At 36.2% G+C, this 17,718-nt stretch overlaps 1 protein-coding gene and 1 non-coding gene across 7 annotated transcripts in view; both read right to left on the bottom strand.

Annotated features, from left to right (window-relative positions):
- FKTN (fukutin) overlaps positions 1 to 17,718 on the bottom strand; it is an 85,820-nt gene that overhangs the window by 33,830 nt on the left and 34,272 nt on the right. For all 6 annotated transcript variants that reach the window (XM_068552027.1, XM_068552024.1, XM_068552025.1 and 3 more), the window contains 4 exons: positions 12,023 to 12,300; positions 11,203 to 11,335; positions 4,398 to 4,527; positions 2,322 to 2,455 (listed from right to left, as the gene is read on the bottom strand). In XM_068552027.1, the coding sequence (XP_068408128.1) occupies positions 2,322 to 2,455; positions 4,398 to 4,527; positions 11,203 to 11,335; positions 12,023 to 12,300 (675 nt within the window). The remainder of the gene's footprint in view (positions 1 to 2,321; positions 2,456 to 4,397; positions 4,528 to 11,202; positions 11,336 to 12,022; positions 12,301 to 17,718) is intronic.
- Positions 708 to 814, bottom strand: LOC137771081 (U6 spliceosomal RNA). The gene has a single exon (XR_011075297.1). It is a non-coding gene; the product is annotated as a U6 spliceosomal RNA (small nuclear RNA).

Below are 17,718 nucleotides of genomic sequence, written 5' to 3' on the forward strand. Positions count from 1 at the left end.
GTACATTTTTTTAAATTAAAAAAACAAAAGATTCTTATGTTTTATATAGAGAGAGTATAGGTTTCAAGATACTGTTTTTCAAGTTGGAGCACTTCTGAAATTGGGATGCATCAGTAGCACACCATCGTTTGATTTCTTTTTTTTTTTTTAACATCTGTATTGGAGTATAATTGCTTTACATTGTTGTGTTAGTTGCTGCTATATAACAAAGTGAATCAGCTATACGTATACATATATCCCCATATCCCCTCATTCTTGCGTCTCCCTCTCACCCTCCCTATCCTACCCCTCTAGGTGGACACAAAGCACCGAGCTGATCTCCCTGTGCTATGCGGCTGCTTCCCACTAGCTATCGGTTTTACATTTGGTAGTGTATATATGTCCATGCCACTCTCGCACTTCTTCCCAGCTTACCCTTCCCCCTCCCCGTGTCCTCAAGTCCATTCTCTAGTTCTGCATCTTTATTCCTGTCCTGCCCCTATGTTCTTCAGAACCATTTTTTTTTTTTTTAAGATTCCATATACATGTGTTAGCATACAGTATTTTTCTCTTTCCGCCTTACTTCACTCTGTATGACAGACTCTAGGTCCATCCACCTTACTACAAATAACTCAATTTCATTTCTTTTTATGGCTGAGTAATATTCCATTGTATATATGTGTCACATCTTCTTTATCCATTCATCTGTCAATGGACACTTAGGTTGCAAAAATATGGAACGCTTCACGAATTTGCGTGTCATCCTTGCACAGGGGCCATGCTAATCTTCTCTGTATCATTCCAATTTTAGTATATGTGCTGCCAAAGCGAGCACTGATTTCTTTCTTAAATGCACATAAAATAATGTTGCTTCTTACAACTGATGACAACTCAGAGTAAATGACTTATAGTAGTTAAATGGTCACTCTGCAAAACATCCTGTTCCTGAGCCCCTCTCTGACTAAAGAAGGAAAGTAATCAAAGAATAATTATTCCCTTTAATAACCAAGTAAAACTATCAGGAAGTAAGTCTCTCATCACAATCAATAAATGAGTACTTATGTAAATGTGGCATAGAAACCCATATATCGTTACATTATATACATGAAAAAAAGAAAAAAGAAGTTAAAAAGTACAAAGAATTCTGAGAGCATTTCCCTAAGAAACTTATCCTACAAATAATTATGCTCCCATTGGACTTGGTGCATCTGTCTGTGGCAGCACTAATCACTTAATTGTTTATGAATTTGTTTTCTGCCAATTAAACAGTGAACTCCTCAAGGATAAGGATTGTACCTTATTCATCTTTGTGTCCTGGGTGCAGAGCTCAGTGCCAGGCAGAGACTGAGTGTTAAGGAAACAATTGCTGAATGACTAGAGTTCTATTGCTTTGCCTTTCACCTCAGAAAGATATTTTATTAAATTTTTAAATAAACTAGAATGATTATGATGAGAGAAGTAATTTTCCAGGAACTAAACATACTTCTACTTGCTTTCCAGGACAACACCTCCCTGGGAACAACCAAATTAAGAGTAAGGTCATTGCCAGGATCATAGGCTTAGGGCATAGGAATCAAATTGTCTAAAAGGAGATTTCATCTAAGCCACAATGACCTATTCCTAGTTGACCTGAGAGAAGACTGGTATGGCCTAGGACATGTGAAATAAACAAGAAACCCAAGTATTGTTTGAAATGATTCCATATTGCTTTTTTTTTTAAGCTTTTTTTTTTTTTTTTGACGTGGACCATTTTTTAAAGTCTTTATTGAATTTGTTACAACATTGCTTCTGTTTTGGTTTTTTTTGGCTGAGAGGCATGTGGGATCTTAGCTCCCCAACCAGGGATTGAACCCACACCGCCTGCATTAGAAGGCAAAGTCTTAGCCACCAGACCACCAGGGAAGTCCCTGTATTTCTAATTCTTAGCAATCAATGGAATGTTTCAAGTTGATAATAATATGATGCCTACGTGAACATAAAATTAAATGACTCAAGAGAAACAACATAACTTCAGGTAGGGTATATGAGATTCTTATTATATTAATCATATATTATATTAATTAATTATGTTATATTGTTGCCTAATATAATGGCAATAAATTCTTCTGCAAGAGTCCAAGCTCCTTTTTGCCTTCTCATGGTCAATAGAAAGCCAGATTTTCTAGTTTTCCTTAAATAGTGCAGAAGTCACAAGTGGTAATAATCTTCTGCTGAACTCATCCTGGCGATAATGAGTGATAAAATGCTACATACAGTGCTTTTAAACATCTCTGAGCTGCTTAATATAAACTTTACTTTTGAGACATGTTACTAATGAAGTAAATCATATTTTTATTACTGACCTTCCCAAATTTGTGTTTGAGTGGGAGTCCTGCATCTTGAAATGCTGAAATAATATCAGATTTGTAATCTTGTATAAAAATTCCTAGGTCAACATCTTTACTATAAGGAATAATGCCACACTGCCGATACCATCCTAAAAAAAAAGGAATGAGAAAACTTTTTTAAAAACTTAAGTTTGGAAAAAATTAGTCATTATTATAATGGATAGTCTTTGCAACAGTGTATTTTATTTCACAGGATTAGACTTAGTGTGCTTTACCAAAATTAAAAAAAATTAGATCCCAACTTAATATCTATGATTATAGGAGCCACTTGTTGAAGAACATTTCTTTTATTCCTTCCTTCCTTCATTTTTACTGGTTGGAGCACTCAGCAGCCTCAAAAACTTTCATGATGTCCTGTAATTTCTGAATAAACTATTAGCTTTAATAATTGTTAACTGGGCCATCCATTTAAAACATTAAGTTACTTTTTAAAATGTTTAATCATAAATCTCTTATGATGAAGGTTGCTTTTAAGATATGCTAAAAAATATAATTTTTTTGCTTAAGCAATATCCCTTTCCTGAGCAGTAATTTGAAGAACTTAACAGCTCTGAACAGCTCATGTCTGATGGGTCATATAAAAAAGAAGAGCAGTACCAGCCTCAATTTTCAGCATACTGTCAAAAGATACTTCTACATATTTACTATGTATCTACTTCTAAATTGGGTGCTATAATAATGTTCTAAAAAGGCAAAATTTATACCTTAATATTGCTAAGGGCTCTGAGTTTCTCTTATTATCCTTCTAATCCTTCCATTCAAAGTATTCAAAAAGTAAATAAATGTCTACGATTATCTTTGGGAAATACTGTTTGGAATTCTAAACTTTAATTTCATTTTAACATAGATCTTTAGAAGCCTAGCATGGGATCTCACCTCTAGTTTAAGAAAAATCTACAATCCACATCTAACAAAGAATCATGAACTACTAAAAATGGAAGGCTCCTTACGTATCATCTAATCCAACTCCCTCATTTTATAAATGCCCTTAAATTAAGAAAACCATGGGGCTAAGAACTCAAAAGATATCATGATAAATGATTACGAAATATTTTTGATGACAGTCTATAAAACAATCTTACTCCAGAAAGTTAAACCTTAAAGCATGTATCACATAAATGAGATGTACTCTTTTTTGGGGGGGTGGGGGTTACTCTAGCTGGAAGCTCCTTGACAGGAAGAACCATGGAAATTTTCCTCAAAGCCTAATTGACAGGATAACCATACATCCCTGTTTACACCTGTTGTACCAACATAATTACTAATGGCACTCCTTTCACTCTCAAAAAGTCTCTTGAATTGGACAATAAATTATATGGTAACCCTATAAAAGCAAGAGAAAGATTAATTTTTGTACAAATACAGTTATAATTAAGAAAGAACAAATATAGATATAATCAACTACAGTTATAAACAAGAGGGAATAAAAACAAAAAAATGTTAAATTCTAAATAATTCTAAAATCCAAAGGAGTTTGAGCTAATGCACAATGGAAAGAGATCCAGAAATCTTTCTTGGATTCTACATTTCCCCATCTCAGAATGAACAGAATGTGGTAAGACAGTGATGTGCAATCATGATCTGGAAAAGGTTTGTGGAAGACCTTATGACATTCCCTTTCCTCTCAGAAACTGTTGGTGCGATGCAAGTTATTTGTATTGTGTGTAAGTAAAGAAACAGAATACAGTTTTTTTTTTTCTAAGGTAATAACAACCTTTGGGATAGAAATAATAAAATGCTAATCTAAAGATTACCTGAGAATCACATGTAGTCTACATGTTCTGATATAAATTTTATACAAATTACTTATAATTTTGGGACACACGACATGGCCTTCCTAATTCTGTTTTATGCTTCTGAAGTTATTTCTTTAAAAAAATCAATAAATCCTTGCTCCATGCACTATGTTTATTCTTTCTATAAATATGACGCTTCGAATACCACTGATGTTTTGTCATCTCAAGCAGTCATCCTTAGAGCCAAAGAGGATGAAACGTCAAAAAGACAAATGTAAAGCAACAAGAATTTTACCTAGACAAGTTCCACTGCTCAGCCAGAACCGTACTCCCAATTTCTTTAACGTTTTGGCTGCTAGTTGCAACAATTCCTTTGCACTCTTCCGAAAGGCCATAGCTTCCACAGTGTTATCGTCAAGGTATTGCTACAGATATAATAAATAGTCAGCTATTATAGCCATTTCTAAGTTGCCAGAAATATTTCTGTGACATCCAAACTAAACTTGAAAATTAACCCCGTATTATACATTTTTTGATTATAAAAATCAAGTTTCATAATTCCTTGTTAGTCACACATGAAAATAAGACTATAAGAGTGGATTCTAGGAGAGACAAGTTAAAGGGGAAGGACCATAACCAGGATTCTCAAAGGATGAGATTTATACCTTTATCAACTCCGTCCTCTACATCACAATTTAGCAGATTGGGTAGTTAGGGGAAAAGAAGGTTAATTAAGAGAGCTACAGGCATATCTGAAGCACAATGCCTTCAGTGACGTTTTCATCATTCACTGGTGCAAATGGTCTTTAGGACAAACAGTATAGTACAAAGAATGTGGGATATTTGAATCAGACTGTGTTCAAGTCTAAACTCACTTCATTTTAGCTATGACCCTGGGCATAGCGCCTCAGAAGAATATAAGCTCTACGAGGAAAGTGACTTCATTTTGTTTATCACTATATCTCCAATGTCTAAAAGAGTACTTGAATGAATGAGAGAATCAAAGAACAAACCTCTCTCAGATATAATTTTCTCGTCAATAATTAAAGAATAATAATTATACTTTGCAGGACTGCTGTGAAGATTTAATGAGATAACTGATGACAGAAAAATGTCTCACAAATTTTGAAATTCTATACAAATATTACTGTCATTTACTTATAGTCTTTTTGCTTTTCTGCTTTTCTTCATTTTTAGGGTGTTCTGGAACTGAAGGAAGCACTAAAAATTCTTCATTGATGCTTCACTACCTACGGGACAAAATCTAAACTTCTTGGCATGGCAGACAAGGACACTGTGTTTAGGGCCAAGAGTACTGGTCCAGCCTTATCTCCACCCTTCTCATATTTCACTCCCCAAATATATCACAACTTTTCAAGCCTCTGTGTCAACATGTTTCTTCTGTCTGAAATGCCCTTGACTAACAAAATCTTTCAGGTCTCAGTTCCACCCTCTGAAAAACGTTCCCTGATTTTCCCAGGAACACAAACGTATTTATTCTCCCAGGGCTCCTCTTCAGCTCAACATTTAAAGAGCAAGAAATTACGTTTGGTACTAGATATAGACAGAGACAAATAAAATAATCTGTTCAGTGAGCTTATAACAGTTACCATTTATATATACTTTTATTATAATTCTTGTCATATTTAATTCTTTTTGTTCCAGAACAAAAGATCAAAGTCTTTTTTTAAAATTGAATTGTAATTGACATACAATATCATATTAGTTTCAGGTGTACAACATAGTGATTCGATATTTTTATACATTACAAAATGATCACCATGATAACTCTAGCTACCATCTGTCATCATACAGAGTTATTACAATATTACTGACTATATTCCCTAGTCTGTATATTACATCCCCATGACGTATTCATTTTATACCTGGAAGCTTATATCTCTTAATCCCCTTCACCTATTTCACCCATCCCCCTTATCATATTTCATTCTAATTGCTGATTCTATTTATATTTCCTCCAATAGGCTGTAAACATGATTCTTTTAAGGCAGGTACTGAATCTCTCCATCACTGTATGTACAAATTGAAAATGGTGCCTGGTATATAATATGTGAGCAACACATATTGATAAATGCATAAATGAGTAAATAACTGACTAATCCCCTCCCATCCCACAGTATCTTAAAATATCCTGGCATTCTTTTACAATATAGCAGGAGGAAATATAGTTCCTAGAGGGACCATATATCTCAAGCAAAAAGTATCCCTAGGAAAAAAGATGGATTCCTGAAGATACGTTACATTCTCCAGAATACACAAAGTATGTGGGGTCTTTTCAACATGAAAACATCCTCAGAGCCACAATTCTCTTAGAACATATGACTGGCATGAGAGATGCATGTTCATATCCCTGTTGTAGGGGGGAAAGCCTGGAGCTAGAAATTTGGAGACCCAGAATTTACTCCATGCTCAGCCAATAATGACTGTGTAACTTACATCTTGAAACCTCAGTTTTCTTATCAGTTAATGGTGAATCCTTGGCTTATTACACAGAGTAACTGAAAGGATCAAATTAAGTAACAGAAATGAAAACTTTGTGTTCTACAAAAATATTACTCTGACAATTATGTCCAACTGAGGCTGCCCCTGCATAGACACACTCCCAGCTCTGACATACCTTTAATAAATAACATGACACTCCCAGAAATTCCATTTCTTAGAACTGACCCTCATATGCGTTAAAGTATAAACATGTATATACCTATGCACCTTATACATCTGTTATGGACTTTAAAAATTTTAGTTATACATACTTTTTTTCATTTAAAAATGCCTCCTATAAATCTTGGGATTACCAGGCCTCTTAGAAAAAGACCAAATCCCAATTTAAATACCAGTCCATATGATCTTTCCCTGTTCAGGCAACCTCTCCCCAAATCTTTCCCCAAAATATAGATGAAAAATAATAAAATGACAGAAGGTGTCCACTCATTTCACAGATGAGGAAACTAAGGCTCAGAAATTTGCCCCAGGTCTCAGAGCAACTTAGTAGAAGAAAGAGGATATGAATGTGGCTTTCTAGATATTCCTGGGCCAGGGGTCCAGATATTTCCATACTCCCCTCTGGTTTTTTACTGGAACTCAACAACCTGAAGCTCATCAATTATTTTTTGATGGTTACTGCTGAAACAAAATCAAGTGCAGGAAAATGTGTATTATCCTAGTCCTAAACTTCTTGGTAGATTGAGAAAATAATTAAAGTAAATAAAGTAAGCCAGGAGAGCACTTCGCCTCTGTTCTCCTTCCCTCCCTGGACTCTTCTAAACTAGAGCCATTAGATGAGGCAGGGCAAGAAAGCGCACAGTGGTGGCCTGGCCTGGGTATCGGAGCCTGAGAAGGCGTCAAGGGCATCCACATGGAGGAGAGTCCAGTGTGGGGAGCCAGAGCCTGAGCAGGATGAGAAGTGTGTCTATATATGGGAGTAGCCCAGTGGGGGAGAGCAACACCCAAGCAGGATGAGGATAGCATCCATGTGGGAGAGGGAACAGCAGAAGTAATGGGAGACTGAACAAATAAGTACATATATTAAGGGTAATATAAGTCAGGCTTCTCACTGTTTGAGAGGGGAGTCATAAATATGGAAATGAACCCTATGCTGTTTAATTGAAATATAAATTAGACTGAAGACATCAATGTGGATTCATGGATCGTGATAGATAGACAGATACAGAAGTAAATACACACACACACACTCTACTCCTGTCACTGAGAGGCCCTGCAGGCAAGCAAATCTGGCATCCAGGCTTGGCTTCTAAAAGGAATCAGTATCCAGAGAGATGGCTGATTCCAGGAGTGTAGCAGGGAAATTACAAGATGAACCTAGAATATCTTGAGCCAAAAAGCAAGAAGGTGCTCAAAAGATGATGGAGACATGTCAAAAAGACACAGAAGTCACGTGAAGGGGCTTCCACTGGCCAAATATGGAACAGTTTGAGGATCAAAATAAATGATGAAAATAGCGCACTATAACTCATTGAAGAAAATAGGAAATCATGAGTTCATATTGATATAAACAAATAAACTTGAAAGTTTGAGGAAGATATTGACAATATTTACAGACTTTTAAAGTACCTTCATGCCAAATACCTATTAATTACAAAGGGAAAAATAGAAACTTTACCAGGGTGAAGCCAGCAGACAGCACTTTAATCACGTAATCAATGTAAAAGTCAATAGTAATGGGACAAATCAAAATCATGCAGCACCCAACAGGATGAAGTAAAAGCACAGAATCACTTCTGTGTTATTCCTTACTAAAGGTATATAACCTAAATCTAACTTGAGGAAAAACCAAACAAACCCCAAACAAGGGACAATGTACAAAATATCTGGCCTGTAATCTTCAAAAGTAGCAAAGTCATAAAAGTTAAAAAGTGATTGTGAAACTGTTCCAGACTGAAGGAAACTAAAGAGACAGAAAAATTAAATGCAACATGTGATTCTGAACGGAATCCTTTTATTACAATAGTCATTATTGGGATAATTAGCAAAACTTGAATGAGGATTAAATGGTAATAATCTTTATATTAATTTCCTGATTTTTGTACTAAGACATGTAGGAGAATGTTCTTGTTTTCAAGAAATACTAAATTATTTGAAGTCGTGGGGCAGATGTTGACAACTTGCTTGCAAATGGTTCAGGAAAAAGAATTATTTGTATTGCATCTGTAACTTTTCTGAAAGTTTGAAAATGTTTCCAAAAATTATTATAAAAAAAAAAGAAAGAAAGTTAGGAGGCTGCTTTATGAGATCTAGTAGATTAGTTCATTGATTTTTTTTTTTTAAAAAACACCAGGCATTGTATTTAAGACTGTTTGGCGCCATCAAGTGTTCAAAGTTATGTATGTTCACCTTAATTTGAAAACTGACCTTCCTGTGGTTATAACGTAAGAAATGATGAAGAATGAAACATTTACGAGGGTAAGGATTAAAAAAAGTTATCAATCCCATTAGGTACTCTACATCAGTAATAACAGTACATTAGCAGAAGAGGAAAACAAATCAGTAATCACGAGTCTGTCTTGCTACTAGTGGAGGACACAAATAACATGATGAAGAATGAATACAAAGTTTGGGACTTCCCTGGTGGCGCAGTGGTTAAGAATCCGCCTGCCAATGCAGGGGACACAGGTTCAAGCCCTGGTCCGGGAAGATCTCACATGCCGTGGAGAAACTAAGCCCGTGCACCACAACGACTGAGCCTGCGTGCCACAACTACTGAAGCCTAGAGCCCGTGCTCCGTAACAAGAGAAGCCACCTCAATGAGAAGACCGCGCACCGCAACCAAGAGTAGCCCCAGCTCGCTGCAACTAGAGAAAGCCTGCGCACAGCAACGAAGACTCAACACAGCCAAAAATAAAATAAATAAATAAAATTAAAAAACAAAAAACAGATTTAGCATAAAAAAAAAAGAATGAATGCAAAGTTCCACTTGATCCTGTTATGAAGAGAAACCTGTCAATAGCATTATAGCCTTGCTATGTGATGGCACTTTAAACACCAAAAGTATGAGGCTATGATAAGCTGATTAGCCCTCTGAGCATCTATCATCCATATTCTTTACTCTAAGGCTGAGTCAATGGTTGCCCTTAAAATCTAAAAAGCAAAAGTGCAAATATGCAATTAAAAAAATATAACACTCTTCTCATGATTTCTCAGTATCTTGAAACATTTTACATCTTACACTGCCTTCTCACAAAGTTCAATAAAATGAGTCTGGGCAAATGCTTGCTAGGTAATGGAGTAGCCCTAATAAGTATCCTGGAAAAAAACCATTTGATTCGGATGAGCACCTTATTCTTCATGCATTTTTCCATCACTATAGGAGCTTTTCTTTGCGCCAGCTACTGTGCTAGATACCGGGGCTATAGAGGTGAGTAAAATAAGATGCCTGCCATCAAGGAGTTCACATAATCTTGTAGGGGGACTAGACTGACATTCACAATTAATTGTGATAATTGCTATGACAGAGGTGGCAACCGGAAAAAAACTCCCCTGAGGCAGGAACAGTGAATGAATGGTCAAGTGCAAGCACCAGTCTGCATCTCTTCCGCTTCCTGCTACTCTGTGGTGGGGATATGATGGGCAGCACTTGCCTAATAATGCTGGCCCAGCCACACATGCAGTTTTCCAGCTTTTCATCCATGAGGCTGACTGGGTATGCTTCACAGTCACATAACTATAGATTTAAGGGAACAGGGCTACGAAGGCCCGCCCAGGCTGTCAGGTCTAGGCCCTGGGTGCCAGCACAGCCTACCAGAAAAAAACCTTGCATTTGTGGGTGCTGGGCATTTGGCCAGTGATGATACAGCTGGTACTTCATTTTCCCATTCCACTCCTGTCCTTGTGTACACAGCTTTCTTGGAAGGGAACCCCAGAGAATAAAGGGCAAGTGGAAAAATTAGGGTACCAAAACCCCACCATAAATTTGACTGCTTTCACTGTATCTCTCTTTCATGTCATTTCTTACAGCTGAACTTTCAGGTCCTTTAAAATCATCTTTATATCCCCAGGGTCAGGAGAGTTCCTGGGAAGCTGGCTTTTAATAAATGTTTATTGAATTGAAAGCTAAAGCAGCAGAATAAAGTAGAGTTCAAAAGCACTTGGTCTTTGTGTAGCATTTATCTTCAAAAACCTTCATAAACACAAAAAATTCATATTCAGTGCCAACCCTCTGAGAAAAACTGTATTTTCTATGAAGTCCTCTCTAAATCCGCATGGTCCATATTCTCCATGGCTTCATCCTACTCGGATTGCTTCAAGAACAGAATGTACCATCTTTATAAAGTTCATGGGCTATCCTAACTAAAAGCGGAGGCCAATGCTGAACCTGTCAAAGTCTATCCAAATAAAACAAGGTCTCCATAGATATCAAACCATTCAACCGGGGAAGAAATTGTTCCTTAAGGTTAATGTTTAATCTACTTAAAAAAAATTGAAACCATCTAGAAGAAAACAGACAAATCAGAAAAGATGTTGTCTTACTTACTTTCCATAAGTTCCTTCATTTCCCGCCCCCCCAGAAATATATAAATACACTTCCTTTAATTTGAAAAGTACAATATTTGGTTATCTCTAACCTGAAAGAATGCTCGAGCTTCTTTATACCTACACTCAATAAATCTAGAGTGTGGTATTTCTTCTAGAAAGTGCATTGGATCTTTTGGAATGAGAACTTCTAATCCATCAATAGTAATTTGTTGTAACTCTGGCCTGAAAACAAAAGTTAAGACTTATTATAAGGATTTAACTCAGAATATTGGCAGCCTCTTCAAAATATACAATATAAGCAAATAGTTAAACATCAAGCATATTTTCTTCAATTACCTCAGATATCATTTTTAAAGATCTACTCTCTGAGCAACTGTCAAATATACAATACAGCAGTGTTAACTATAGCCACCATGCTGTACATCAGATTTCCAGAACTTATTTATCTCATAATAATTGGAAGTTTGTACATTTTGAACACTTTTACTTGCAAGTATGTAAATCCACAAACATACTTTATCCTGTGCTTGAACTCTTTATATATATAGAAAGATTTGTATTCTTTTATGCCTCATTTTTGTCACTCAACATTGTAGGATGTATCTCTGTTGTTGCACAGAGCGCGAGTTCAGAGTTCCTTGTTTCCCTGCCCTACGATTCTTCGATTCTTCGCTGGGTGCACATACATTTTGTGTGGGGCATTAAGAACAATGTTGCTATGAACATTCTGATATATATTATATTTCCTGGGGCACATGTGCATGAGTTGCTTCCTGTTGAATATTTACATTTCAAAACTGATTTACCTGAATTACATTTTAGATTTAATTACTAAATGTAAAAGAAAGAATAAGAATTCATGACTGAACAAGACAGGTTTCACATCTCCCCTTTAGACCCTGAATTTACCTGTCAAAAGCTCCAGGATAACGACCAAACTGTAACTTTCGAAAAGGAACAAACTTCCTGTCAATGTGTCCTTTGAGCCGTAGATGGCCATGCCAAAGGTAGTTGCCGCTCCTCTCATGAAAGACCACCAAGTGGACAGCATGACTGGCCAATGTGCAGATGTAGTGCAGGGGGATTTCAGTTCCAGAAAGTGAGTCTATCCCATCTAGCCGGGGGTCCTTGCTCTCGATCTTTAGGCACTGAAATCCCATATTTTCAGCTATCCGAAACCAGCCTTCCTAAAACCAAAGAAACATCAAGCTTGAATATTTAAAACCAAATACTAGTAGTAAAACTAAAGTGATTCTTACACTGAATTAAGTCATACATATTTTTGTCCTAATCTGCTCTTTGCCTGAAGATTAAAAAATGAAGGTGGGGAAGGAAAGGTGGTAGTGGGAGAATAAAGGAAAGTACCAAAAAGAGAAACCACATAGCACGGAAGACATGTTCAAAGACTCTCTTTATGAAAATTAATACAAATTTCTTCCTTGGAATGAGAATGCCCACTCATTATAGTGTTCTTTGGTTAGTATCTATAAAGTAAATGTTAATATAAGGATAGCACTTAAAATTAAACCTGTAATTTTCAATTTAACTTCTAATAACCTTCAAAAATGCTTCATAAAAGCAGGGTTTTCATCTCATAGTTATATCCCAGCACCTTAAACTGCTACTAAAATAGAAGCCTATCATAATGCACATCATTAGAAAATAGACTGAGATGTACTATAAAACAAGGTGCATTTTCCAACAGCATTAGTTATAGTATAACTCTCATGTAACAAGATTAATCTATAGGGTAGATTTTTAATCTTAATCTTGACACCAGTGCTTTAGATGATTAACTAGTATTAATTATTAAGAACACCTTATGTTTGAATAGAAATGTACAGTTTCCAAAGAACTTTTATAAACATTACTGCATTTACATATGACATCTATCTTATAGAGTAAGTAGCACAGATATTATAGATAAAGAAACAGACTCACAGAAGTCCAAAGAAACAAAATTAATAAGAGGCAAAGCCACTGCCAGCATTTAGGTCTTATCTAACCAAATACAAGGTTCTTTCTACTCTACAACACTATTTCTTTAAGTCTATATTTATATAATGTGTACAAAGCTCATTCACATTAATTATCTCATCTGATGTCCATAGAAATTATGTGAGGTTAGCAAGGAAGATATTATACCTAGTCTACAGTTAAGGAAAATAAAGTGGTAATACCAGACATTAAAGTTATTAAAGGATGGAAGTGCATCTGAAAGTCTTACGAGCCACAGCATTCATAAACATTTTTCAAGAGTACTTTATTTACACCAATTATTGTCTTTGAATGTTGTCATTTGGATTAGCTGTGTCCTCATTTATGCTCTTATAATACACACAAACCTTTATCATAGTATTGATTGTACTGTTTTTTAGTTGTTTAAACTCCATTAATAGACGGCAAGTTCCTCAACCTTAAGAATCAACAAAGTGGCTAGTACCAGCAGGTGCTCAATAGATACCTGTTGTTGTTGTTTATATTGTTAAACAAGAGAAAGTGACCATTCTGGTAAAGAATGCTAACCAGTATCAATAACAACTGTCTTCTCCTTTCTGGATATAGAGTGAAATCGTGTTTTGGTCAAAGGAATGTGGATGGAAGTATCAGATACCACTTCCAGGCCTGGCCTTACAATGTCCCATAAGACCTTCCCTGCTTTCCCTCCTCCATCTGTATGTAGGGAAGCAAAGAACTACAAGATGGGGAAGCCACACAAATGAAACAGCCTGCATCCCTAAGTCACTGCTTAGAGGAAAGTCATCCAGGAATATCGCTGACCAAGAATAACCACACTGGATTTTGTCTAGAGACAATTACTCCTTTTTTGCCCTAAGCCAATGAGATTTTAGGGTTGCTTTTAGTAGCAACTAATGTAACTTAGCCTGGCTAATACAATTTCACCTTGGTACTCCTTATATTAGAATTATCAACTGTAGGATTCCCCTTTTTCATAAACCTAAGAGGTGGAAAGTACTGATGAGTGTAAGAGTGGCCAACTCAGAGAAGGAATCTATTGTATAGGATGAAAGAAAAGCATTATAATTTGGTAAATTTGGGAAAAATTTAAAAGGCCAGACAGAACTTGAAGAGGAATCAGACCTTGGGTTGTGGGAAGAAAGACTGACAGACAAAATTGGCAGAACTATGCAATGGCTTGCCTTTTTATAATCATGACAGAGGAAAGTCAAGAACAAAGTAGTTGCTCTGATCAAACAGAGCAAAGGCCTAGGTCAAGACTATACTGCACAAATCTACTCCCAGTTGCCTTGGCAGTAGTTTGCTCACTTCATGGTAATGGTATTAATAAAGAAAAATCACAGGTAAATTAAGTCTATAGTAATTAGATCTGGTGATCTAATGAATTAGCTCTACCTTGGAAGAAGGTTTTGGGAGGACTATCCAAGGGCTCTGTATGATGTCATTTATATAAAATGATAAACATGACCTTGTGTGCTTATTCTGGGTGTTGCTGACCTTTTGCTTCTGACTCTGGTCTTTCTGGTTTTGCCAATTATGGCATATTCTCCTTCTTCTAAAGTACTGGTTCTCAAGGCAAGTGGTACTGTAACCAAGAGACATTTTAGAAATTCGTGGAGATATTTTCAGTTATCATAATGATTGAGGACACAACTGGCATTTAGAGGTCTAGGCCAGGTACACTAGACATCCTAAAATCCAAAATATGAAAATCTATCCTGTGTCCTGCATAATTTCAAATGTTCTATCAGATAGTCACATAGTGAAAAACGTATTTGTAATTATGTGAGCCTCCACTTCTGAGGAATACAATCGCCATGTTAAAGGAGAGACAATTTTACTTTTCTGCTGTTGGAAACTTGTTTACTGTTTTGGAAAAATATATTACTAAAAACAGTATCATTCATAATAGAGTCTATATTGGAAGTCATCACATTCAGTGCTCCTACTAAATAAGTAGGATAAGTGCAAGCATCCGAATTTCTTCCTTATGTCTTCCAGTGTAGTCATGCCTGGGTATTTACACACTGAAATATACATTTCCTTTCATTTCTACTTTATACTATAGTTGAGACATTACAGGATTTGGGAGATTATGTATGTAGGTAAGTTATAATTTCTATAGACTTCGTTTTGGGAAAATAAAGGAATGATAAAATACTTGTCGTAAAAAAGGTTTATAAGCTTTGTAGGCTTTTTCTATGAGGAACTCAAACAGTCCAATGGGAATGACCTACAAATACTGACATTTAGGAGTCTCTGCAGTGAAAAAGCTGGCATACTCTTATTACCCTATAGTGAAGTCCACCAGTTAATGAGGCCTGACCAGAAAAAAAGCTTCCAATTGGTATTCAGTGCCTCATTCTTAAATATGAACAAAGATCAATGAACATTGTAGAAAACCTGTATCATGAAAAACAGACAAAATAAAATAACCATACCAAAAACCAAACACCCACAAAGAAGGGAATTACAAAAACAAAATGCAGTAGAGAGCAAAAGACTTTCTTTTAAAAACACCAAACCTTGGGGCTTCCCTGGTGGCGCAGTGGTTGAGAATCTGCCTGCCAATGCAGGGGACACGGGTTTGAGCCCTGGTCTTGGAAGATCTCACATGCCGTGGAGCAACTAAGCCTGTGCACCACAACTACTGAACCTGCACTCTAGGGCCCGCATACCACAACTACTGAGCCTGTGTGCCACAACTACTGAAGCCCACGCACCTAGAGCCCGTGCTCCGCAACAAGAGAAGCCACCACAATGAGAAGCCTGCACACTGCAACGAAGAGTTGGCCCCCTCTTGATGCAACTAGAGAGAGCCCGCGTGCAGCGACAAAGACCCAACACAGCCAAAAATAAATAAATTAATTAATTAATTTTTTAAAAAAAAGTTAAAAAAAAGAAAAACACCAAACTTTTAAAATCTGCAGAGGGAAAAAGACAAAACTGCATCCATAAAATAAGAATGCTACTATAAGAAACAGAGTACACAGAGCTTTTAGAAAATAAAAATATTAAATTTCAAGCAAAAATATGAAAAAAATCAATGGCATTGTTGAAGATTTTGTTTAAAAGTAGAACAGTTAACAAAAGAGATGAAAAAAAATCACAGAGCAAAGATAAGAAAATGAAATTTTGGAAGTCCAACATCCAAATAATAAAAAGTTCAGAAAGAAAGACACTTTTATTCAACATTATCCTGGGGATCCTACCTAAACCAATAAGACAAGAAAAAGAAATTAGGCATAAGAGTTGGAAAGGAAGAGACCAAATTACCTTTTTGTGCAGAGAATACAATGACCTACACTCAAAGAGAGAGAAAATGAAAGAGAGGGAGGAAAAGGAGGTAGGGGATTGAGGGAGGAGAGAGAAACTACTGGAGTTTACCTATAGAGTTCAGAGTTCAGTACAGCTGCTGGAAAACAAGATCAAAACACAAAAGACAACAGCATTCTAATTCACCTATAATAATGAATTGGCAAAAGAAGAGGAAAAGTATCTACATTAACACCCCCCCCATGCACACAAAACTATAAGGTAGCAAGAAATAAATCTTACAAAGATGCACAAAATCTGTAAGAAAAATACAGAATACTCTATTAAAGAACACCAAAGGACACCTGAATTAAAGGAGATATATTTCATGTTCATGGATAAGAACTCTTCATATTTTAACAATGTAAAGAGGCCTTGCATGCTTTTGCTTTCTCTGACTAGCCTAGACTAACCTAGATAATGAAAGACACATGGCCCAGGCACCTCCACTGCCCCATCTGACAGCCAGCCATCCTGAAGAAGCAGAGCTGCCGAGCTGACTGGCAGCTGTATAAGTGAACTTAGCTGAGACCAGAAGAACTGCCCAGCTGAATCCTACAAAAATTGCTAAGTCACAGAATCATAACCTACATAAATGGTTGTTGTTTAAGCCACTAAATTTGGGGACAACTGTTATACAGCAGAAGCAAATTAGAAATCAAACGTGCAGGTAAAAAGAAACATTTTCAGATATGCAAGGTTTCAACCTCCCATTCAACATTTCTCCAAAGAGAATTCCTAAAATGTTGTTATGAGGAGTTACACAACAGTATCTGCAGAGCAGATCAGACTGTTAGGGCAGAAAGACCACGAGATCTAGGAGGGATGTCTCCAGCAAAAAAAAAAAAGGAACTGAGAAATGATCTGATGTATTTGATCCTACTGAGAGGTTTATGTTTCTGTTGCAGAGTTCATACATGGATTATTGATAACTATATAGAAAACTAGCAAACAAAAAAAGAAAAAGAGAGTCATATAAGAAAAGGAAAATATTCAGAGTAAACTAGGTAGCATTCATGTGATTATCTATATATTCATAGTAAGATAAACACTGACTATTGATTTAACTACAAAATGTGATACAGTCATGATAATGGGAGAAGAGAGTGTGTGTGTTTGTGTGTGTCTACATGAGACAAAATAGATATGACAGCTAAATTCTCAAAATTCATAATCTAAATATGAAATATTTAAAAAATAGAAGCATAAACATTTCATTTATAAAGGAGAAGATAAACAAGGTAGAGAGAGTTGAAAGTGGTTGGCTCTAAGAGTGGGAATAAGGGGTGGGGAGGAAAGAAGAGTCAGAT

The sequence above is a fragment of the Eschrichtius robustus genome, chromosome 10 (assembly GCF_028021215.1).
Source record: "Eschrichtius robustus isolate mEscRob2 chromosome 10, mEscRob2.pri, whole genome shotgun sequence".
In the NCBI taxonomy this organism is placed as follows: Eukaryota; Metazoa; Chordata; class Mammalia; order Artiodactyla; family Eschrichtiidae; genus Eschrichtius; species Eschrichtius robustus.